This window comes from Macaca mulatta, chromosome 19 (genome assembly GCF_049350105.2).
Source record: "Macaca mulatta isolate MMU2019108-1 chromosome 19, T2T-MMU8v2.0, whole genome shotgun sequence".
Taxonomy (NCBI): Eukaryota; Metazoa; Chordata; class Mammalia; order Primates; family Cercopithecidae; genus Macaca; species Macaca mulatta.
The window spans coordinates 62,452,857-62,462,058 of NC_133424.1; the positions used below are offsets into that span (position 1 = coordinate 62,452,857).

General features: G+C 52.1%; 1 protein-coding gene across 46 annotated transcripts in view; it reads right to left on the reverse strand.

Moving 5' to 3' along the window:
- VRK3 (VRK serine/threonine kinase 3) overlaps nucleotides 1-9,202 on the reverse strand; it is a 174,088-nt gene that overhangs the window by 140,128 nt on the left and 24,758 nt on the right. For all 46 annotated transcript variants that reach the window (XR_013410074.1, XR_013410073.1, XR_013410069.1 and 43 more), the window contains 5 exons: nucleotides 8,800-8,864; nucleotides 5,784-5,850; nucleotides 3,488-3,572; nucleotides 3,116-3,221; nucleotides 1,189-1,281 (listed from right to left, as the gene is read on the reverse strand). Coding sequence is in view for 34 of the 46 variants with exons in the window: in XM_077980953.1 (XP_077837079.1) it covers nucleotides 1,189-1,281; nucleotides 3,116-3,221; nucleotides 3,488-3,572; nucleotides 5,784-5,850; nucleotides 8,800-8,864 (416 nt within the window). In the remaining 12 variants the exon portion in view is untranslated. The remainder of the gene's footprint in view (nucleotides 1-1,188; nucleotides 1,282-3,115; nucleotides 3,222-3,487; nucleotides 3,573-5,783; nucleotides 5,851-8,799; nucleotides 8,865-9,202) is intronic.

A 9,202-nucleotide genomic window follows, 5' to 3' on the forward strand; every position in this document is an offset into this window, starting at 1 on the left:
AAGCTCTGCCTCCTAGGTTTACGCCATTCTCCTGCCTCAGCCTCCTGAGTAGCTGGGACTACAGGCACCCACCACTGTGCCCGGCTAGTTTTTTTGTATTTTTTTTAGTAGAGACGGGGTTTCACCGTGTTAGCCAGGATGGTCTCGATCTCCTGACCTCATGATCCGCCCGTCTCGGCCTCCCAAAGTGCTGGGATTACAGGCTTGAGCCACCGCGCCCGGCCAGCTTCCATTATCAATGAGCCAATTCCTTGTAATAAATCTCTACACACACACACACAGACAGACACACGCACACCCTGCCAGTTCTGTCTCTCTGAAGATTCCTAATGCTTAGTTCCAGGATTTTCATCTGGGATAGTCTCCCCCGACTTCTCAGTCCACGCAGTTCAGGTCTGTTTCTGCCGGGGCTGCTGAGCTTTGGGGATTTAAGCCTAATCTGCTGGTGGCGATTTTCTCACCAGGAGGAACAAGTCTGCCTGACAACGAGCAGTGAGAAGCACGAGCCCAGAGACAGGAGAGCTGGCTTCAAATCTTAATTTTGTTCTTAATTCTTAATCATTCAAGTTCAAAATCATTCTTAATTTTGTTCAGAGGGTAAAAATAGCATCTTGTTTTAAGTTACATCTCTATGATTACTAAGGAGGTTGAATATCTTTCCTTTTCTTTTTTTTTTGAGACAGAGTCTCGCTGTGTCGCCCAAGCTGGAGTGCAGTGGTGCGATCTCAGCTCACTGCAACCTTCGCCTCCCGGGTTCACGCCATTCTCCTGCCTCAGCCTCCTGAGTAGCTGGGACTATAGGCGCCCACCACGATGCCTGGCTAATTTTTTGTATTTTTAGTACAGATGGGGTTTCACCGTGTTAGCCAGGATGGTCTCGATCTCCTGACCTCGTGATCCGCCTGCCTCGGCCTCCCAAAGTGCTGGGATTACAGGCATGACCCACCGTGCCTGGCCACACCTTTTCATATTATTTAGTTAGCCTGTGATTTCGTTTTTTAAGAATTGCTTTTCTTATCCTTTGCCCATTTTCCTAAGTTTCTTCTTATTTATTTGAAGGAGCTCTTTATATATGATGGACAACAATCCTTTGTCTGTAATAAAGCACTGTGAAATAAATAGAGGTTTGGAGACAGATGGGAACCTGAGCCCAGAGATCTTCTGGAGTAGGCAGGAGCTGGCTCTTACCTGACTCCGGTCCTCTGGATCCACAAAGATATTTTCAGCTGTCACATTTCCATGAACATACTCATTCTCATGGAGGAACTCCAGGGCATCCAGCTGGGGGAAGAAGCAAGCCAGTGTCTGCACAAGCAGTAAGACTAACACAGCCTCTGGTGCAGACTGGGGCAGGGAGCCCCACTATTAAGGCCTGGGGTCGTCTGGCACTGTGACTGGGGGTTAAACCTGACTAAATCTGGGGCAGCATGAGGAGCCCGCTGTGATAGCACATTAAGCATGCCTCTAATCAGGCTGTCAGGGAGCTCACCAGTTGAGCTAATGCGTGGCTTCCTATATTTCTCTCTTAGCTGATGGCAAACTCAGGAGAGGGAGAAGGGGTTAATGTCTGTCTGCAAAAATGACTCAGCACCTGTGAATATCAAAAGAGCTCTTCTCACCTGTCCTAGAGAGCAGAAATCAACCTTGTTAAGCAATTTATATCTTGATCTCCAGCTCCAGCTGTCCCACTGAGCTCCAGACTTTTTTTTGGTGTGTGTATATATACATATTTTTGAGACAGGGTCTCACTCCTGTTGCCCAGGCTGTAGTGCAGTGGTGCAATCACTGCTCACTGTAGCCTTGATTTCCCAAGCTCAGGTGATCCTCCCACCTCAGCCTCACAAGTAACTGGGACTACAGGTGCCACCACCACACCTGGCTAATTTTTTCTAGTTTTATTAGAGAGGGCATTTTGCCATGTTGCCCAGGCTGGTCTTGAACTCCTGAGCTCAAGTGATCCACCTGCCTCGTCCTCCCAAAGTGCTGGGATTACCAGCGTGAGCTGCTGCACCAGGCCAACTCTTCAACTGTGTCTGCTGCCCGAGTATCAGCTACATTCCGATCATATCCCCAACACTCTTTGACCCCAGGGCCAAAGTTCTGCTCGTTCTCCTTCTATAGACTCTCCATCCCCAGGGCCTGGGACCCTCCTCAGCCTTGTCCTCTCCAAATGGACCCTCACTCAGATTCTTCTCCCCATTCCAGTCCCTCCCCACATGGCCCCTGAGGGCCTTTCTGTACCCAGAGCTGACCCTGCCCTCCCCTAATCCCAGCACTCTTGTGGCTCTCCAGTGCCCTCAAGACAGATCCCAGCCCCCTCAGCCTGCTGTGCGAGGCCCTTTGTGATGTGGTCATTGCTGGCCTGTCCACACCAACTCCATCTCTCCCCACTGCAGGGCCATAGTGCAGATACTGAACATAAAGACCTTAGGACTCAGCATGTCGCTCCCTTGGTTATGTCCATCCCTCCAGCCATGCAAACTGGGCCCTCTTATTCTCCATCACAGCACGGGCCACTTCTACTCAGAGCACTCGTCATAGTTCGTGCAACTGTTTGATTTACTGTTGGCCCCTCCCACTAGACTGTGAGCTCCAAGACACAGAAACCATGTTTGTGCTGCTCCCTGCTCTGCACCCAGCCCTGGGGACAGCGTCTGGCACCCAGCAAGTGCCTGATGAATATTTAATGAGGATGAATGAATGAATTAATGAACAAATGCCATATGCTCTCTATTCCACATAAGCCTTGCTCTAGCTGTATCCTTGGCCGAACCATCCTCTCATCTATCCTCTGCCTCTTCCACCCAGCACCTCGCTATTTCCACTCATCCTGAGTCTTGGCTTAGAAACACCCTCCACCAGGAAGCCTAATCTAAGCCTTCAGTTTGAGCATTGGAGGGGCTCCTTCCTCCAATGCTCATGGCCCCCCAAGGGCCCTCCACAGGACTGACCCCCCAACATCCCGGCTCTAACCGCCTGCCATGTCAGTGAGCCAACCCCTAGTGTGCGGCGGAGGGAGGTGGGGGCCGGATGTGTCAATGACTGAAGAGCCTGCTAAACTAGGATCTGACGCGCCCTCCCTGACGCAGCAGCTCAGCGACTTCTGGGTACGCACCAGCCGGCAGGCCACCTGCAGCACAGACCTCTCTGACAGCACATGCTCTGGGCTGACATCCAGGGCCGACTGAAGGCTCCTCCCCAGGCTGGGTAACACCAAGAACCTGGAAGACACAAGCACCCCAGGAGGTGGGCGATGAACAGGGGAGAGAGGAGAACTGGCTGCCCAGGATGGACTGTGGCGGGGGCTGCAAGGTCCTGGTCCCAGGTGAGATGAAAGGTTCTGACTGGCTGGGCAGCAAACTGGGTCAAAACTACGAGAAGGTAGGAAGAACTGGCCCACAGCTTCGGGGACCCAGCCGTGCCTGGACTCACGACAGGAAGAGGAGGAAAGGGGCCGGTGAGGCAACCGGTGAGTAGAGCAGCTCACCTGTATTTGTCCTGGTGAACACCGAAACCCATGCAGGTAGGGACGGCCAGTTGCGGGGTCGAGTACAGCTTCTTCCACTTGTTGACTGCGGAAAACAGGGGCTTGAGGTTAGAACACAGCCAGTCCCACGCCCATGGCAGTAAGAGCCAGTTCTCAAGCAGAAGCACAGAGTGCCCAGACCGCCTCTGAGTCTCCTTGTCGGAGATGACAACATTGTGGGTGGGTGACTGTGGGAAGGGGCTGGTGATGGGGCAGGCATGGGTGATGCATGAACGTCTGTGATCCAGGTCTGTAGGTGATGGGGTGAACACGGTGGTTCTGGAGGAAGTGTATACAAATCTGGAGTGCAGAGATGGGATAATGACAGGGTTACTTCCGAATTCACACATAGAGCTAACAAGATCAGCACGTGTCTAATCTAGCCATGACATCACCAGAATGTGCCTCTGCCTGTCTTCCAGATGTCAGCAGGGTGGACCAGAACCAATGGCAGCTGACGCTAGTTTAACAGCTGGCTGTCCAGGGAAGTCAGTCCTGATGGGTAGCATTTGCTAATTTCTTTTTTCTTCTTTTTTTTAAGACGAAGTTTCACTACGTTGCCCTGGCTGGAGTGCAACAGCGCAATCTTGGCTTACTGCAACCTCTGCCTCCTGGTTTTAAACGATTCTTCTGCCTCAGCCTCCTGAGTACCTGGGATTGCAGGCGTCTGCCACCAGACCTGGCTAATCTTATTTATTATTTATTTTTTTGAGATGCAGTCTTGCTCTGTCGCCAGGCTGGAGTGCTGTGGTGTGATCTCGGCTCACAGCAACCTCCACCTCCCAGGTTCAAGCGATTCTCCTGCCTCAGTCTCCTGAGTAGCTGGGATCACAGGCACGCGCCACCACGCCCAACTAATTTTTGTATTTTCAGTAGAGACAGGGTTTCACCATGTTGGCCAGGATGGTCTCGATCTCCTGATCTCATGATCTGCCCACTTTGGCCTCCCAAAGTGCTGGGATTACAGGCGTGAGCCACCACGCTCAGCCCTTTTTTTGTATTTTCAGTAGAGATGTTTTGCCATGTTGGCCAGGCTGGTCTTCAACTCCTGACCTTAGGTGATCCACCCACCTCGGCCTCCCGAAGTGTGGGGATTATGGGCGTGAGCCAGCACACCCGGCTGCATTTGCTAATTTCTGCAGTGTAAATACTCCTGCTATGGCCACCTCCAAGCTACCAACATGACATGACTGGAGGTGGGTCGGGGAGACGCACAGCGGCAGCCGCCATGCGGCATTCTTTCCACACAGAGACAACAGTGCACACAACCTCACTGGCAGAGATCACAGGACATGTAGGGAAATAATTAGAAAGTGATGAGTTTCTGAGGGTTCATTACTTTTGTTTTGAATATATTTGTAAGATTATCTAATTTATTTATTTTATATATTTTTTGAGACTGAGTATCACTCTATCGCCCAGGCTGGAGTGAAGTGGCATGATCTCAGCTCACTGCAACCTCCACCTCCCAGGTTCGAGTGACTCTCCCGCCTCAGCCTCCCATGTAGCTGAGATTACAGGCACATGCCACCACGCCTGGCTAATTTTTGTATTTTTAGTAGAGATGGGGTTTCACCACGTTGGCCAGGCTGCTCTCGAACTCCTGATCTCAGGTGATCCACCCACCTCAGCCTCCCAAAGTGCTAGGATTATAGGCGTGAGCCAACACGCCCGGTCTATATAATTTAATTGCTAATACTAGCTATATGTAACTACCAGCTTGCCATCTTCCTGAAAATTTAATTTTTTTTTTTTTGAGACAGGGTCTGGCTCTGTTGCCCAGGCTGGAGTGCGGTGGCACAATCACAGCTCACTGCAACCTCCACCTCCCAAGCTCAAGCAATCCTCCCACCTCAGCCTCTTGAGTAGCTGGAATCACAGGCGCATGCCACTACACCCGGCTAATTTTTATATTTTCAGTAGCGATAAGGTTTTGACATATTGCCCAGGCTGGTCTCAAACCCCCGGGCTCAAGTGATCTGCCCACCTCAGCCTCCCAAAGTGCTGGGATTATAGGCGTCAACCCACACCCAGCCTGAAAATGTAATACTTGGCTTCCAAGAGCTGGTGTGAGCTAGCCACAACACACACTGAGGCCTGAGGGGTGACAGGACTCAGGTTATGGGCACAGATGGGAGCAAACCTGGGCCTATAATCTAAACCCACCCTTCTCACGCCAGCAGGTAGAAGCCAGGGGCTGTGACCACGTTGGCGTCCCCCTCACTCTCCCCTCCTTGCCCAGTTCCCTGCCAGGTACCTTGCAGAGGCTTGGCGGCCCGCTGGAAGAAGTTCTGCTCATTGAACAAGCGCCCATCCTTGGCATCCTGGTGGGGGACAGGAGAGGCAGAAGGCTGTCACACTGAAGTCTCAGACAAGGGCCCCCAGTTCCCACTGGCAATTTATTACTCCCTCGATGATGAGGTTCCTCATCGAGTCCCCACATCAGAGCCAGATTCCTCAGGTACTACACACAAACACACATCAGAGACTGCAAGCTACCTCCCGGTACCCAGGTTTCTTTTCTAAGAGCCACAGTGTTTCCTAGAATGTGGCGTTCAGTTTAAAAACTACGTTTCCCAGCCTCCTTTGCAGTGAGAAACGACCACATGACCAAGTTCTGGCCAATGAGGATGTGAGCAGAAGAAACGTGGGCAACTTCCAAGTGATGCCCTTAAAGAGCTTTCCTTTCCTCTTCTGTTCCAGCTGGCTGCAATGCAGATGTGATGGTGGAAGCTGAAGCAGCCACTACAGCCCAAGAGATGCAGGTTATGTGTTGAAAATGTTGGTGCAAAAAGACAGAAGGAAACAGGGCCCCTTGTTTATAAAATCATCATATCAGCTCTGGAAAACTGCCCCTGATTTTAAGTGAAAAAGCAATAAAAATATCATCTTGCTTAAGCCACTATTAATATTGGGTATTTGTTAAAAATGACACCAATGGCCAGGTAGGGTGGCTCAAGCCTGTAATCCCAGCACTTTGGGAGGCCAAGGCAGCTGATGGATCACTTGAGGTTAGGAGTTCTAGATCAGCCTCGCCAACATGGTGAAACCCTGCCTCCACTAAAAATACAACAATTAGCCAGGCGCGGTGGTGCGTGCCTGTAATCCCAGTTACTCGGGAGGCTGAGGCAGGAGAATTGCTTGAACCTGGGAGGTGCAGATTGCAGTGAGCCAAGATTGTACCTTCAGCCTGGGTGACAGAGTGAGACTCTGTCTCAAACAAACAAACAAACAAAAACAACACCACCACCAAATATTTTAATTAAAACACAACTCGTGCAGCTGGGTTCTTAAGAGTACAGAGTTGGCTGGGCACAGGTGGCTCACCCCTGTAATCCCAGCACTTTCGGAGGTGAAGGTGGGAGGATCACTTGAGCCCAGGAGTTCCAGACCAACCTGGGCAACACAGGGAGACCTCATCTCTATCAAAAAAAAAAAAAAAAAAAAAAAAAAAAAATCAGCTGGACGTGGTGGTGCATGCCTGTGGTCCCAGCTACTTGGGAGGCTGAAGTGGAAGGATCACTTGAACCTAGCAGACCGAGGCTGAGTGAGCCTTGATTGCACTGCTGCACTCCAGCCTGGGCGACAGAGAGAGACTCTGTCTCAAAACAAACAAAAACCCAAAAGAATTAAATGACATGATGCTTGTGACACTCAGCCCAGGGACTGTCACATAATAGGTTCTCAATAAGCAGGTGCTGCTACTGGTCATTAGTGAGCCTAGCTCCCTGCCCCAGCTCCTCTCCTCTTCTTGTCCTTCCTTTTCCCTTTTTGCGTCCTGGAGTCCTCCCCACGATGCCGGCGAAGCCCATAGTGACTGACACAAGCGACATGGGCACAGCCATGTAGGCCCTGAGCAATCTCACGTGGTGTATTCATGCCTGCCCCACTCTCCCAAGGGGGCAGCTCCTTCAGGGCAGCAATTGGGTCTGACCCATCTCTGCAGAAGTCCCCAGCACTCAGTTCACAGGAGGCTGCAGGAAAGGCTTGGTGAATGAATGAATAAATGGATGGATGAACACCACTGGGCATTCAGCCCTGACCTTTCGAATGCTTCAGAACAGAGCTGCCTTCCCAGTGGATGGGAGGGTGAATGTTCTCTGGTCAGCCGGGTGCCCTGTGCTCCCCTCCCAGTCCATCCCTCTTCCTGATGGGACTGGGACATGGCACGGCCCCCGCCAGACTGGGAGCTTCTCCAGGGCTGGGCCTGGAGCCAACTCTTCATCCCCGAGTTTTGAGCCTCAGGAAATGCTGATGAGATTAGATGCACGAACAGAGAGCAAGGCTGTATTTCTAGGATGATGAGCGTAATTACAGTAGTAATAACAGGAACAGCTCAGGTTGATGGGGTGCGTACTGTGCCAGGCACACCTGAACCACGCAGAGAAGCATTAAATGGGACACGGTAGCTGCCCCGCTGGGAGGATTCAATGAAGCAGTGCTTGTGAAACACAGCCTGGCTCAGGCCATGCCAGGCTCTCAAAGCAGGTGCTACCCATCACTAGTGAGCCCAGCTCTACAGCCCATGCTCTGACCCACTCTCATGGTCTCCATCTAGGGCGGAGGGAGGGCAACCCACCCAGCTGTCCCTGGTTTTCTGGGGTGGGAGACAATTTGGATAAACAAAAAGAAAATAAAAGTCACCCGTAATCCCAGCACCCAGGGATGATGGCGGGGTTATGAACCATGATGATGCCCTTCTGTTAGGCACCTCCTCTGTGTGGAAGGCAAGACTCACCCTCGTGGCCACTCTCCCTTTCTCTTTGTTTCCTTTTGGCCCCACCCTCGAGCGCACATGTCCGACAGCTGAAACTCATGCTTTGCCCCTGATGTGTGATTTCACTGAATCCTCAGCACGAGGACCCCATCTGATGGGTTCTCTGTTGGACCCCACACCCAGCACGGTGATACACAGTAGGTGCTCGATATGTGCACACTGTGAGGCTGGTGGTAGGGGGCAGGTGGGCCACACCCTGTGGGTATCAGTGGCTCCATTTCATGGATGAGGAAACTGAGTTCTGAGGGGGATGGGCTTGCCCAGCTCACACAGCCGGGGAGCATCAGAGCCAGACTCGGGTGGATCCAACTGTCGGTTTCTAACACCCTGGGATGATGGACAACTAGGTGCCTGCCCTGCCCACGGATTCATTGCTCCTTGCAGGTGGGGACCCTGGTCCCCAATCGAGCTCTCCCAGCGAGGGGCTCAGAAGTCAAGGATGTGTTTGTGAAAGTCCCTCCCCTCCAAGCTGCCCCCCACCTGCAGGGTCACTTACCAGTTTGAGCGAGAACTTTTGCTTCTGGAGTTCTGAGTCACAGGCGAGGGCGGAGGTGGGTGCAGCTATGGGGGAACAAACAAGGGAGCGAGGTTATAACCGCAGGGAAGGTCAGGGTCATCGTCCCCAAACTTCCCAGCAATGAGGAGCGGCTCTGGTGCCCTGGTTCCGACAAGGTCAAGCGCACTCTTGGCTCTCACGACCTGCTGCTTCCTAGTTTTAAATAAGCTTCCTCTCCCTCTTTCTCTCTGTCACTATCCAGCCGTGCAGGAAGGGTTAATGCAGCAGGCTTGAGGCGGCTCTCCTGGCAAGGTCTGGGAGCCTGGATTCTGGCAGGGCTCCCAGAATCCCCTAAAGTGAGTGGGGCTCGCTGAGCCTAAACTGCTTGTGCAATCACTGTGGT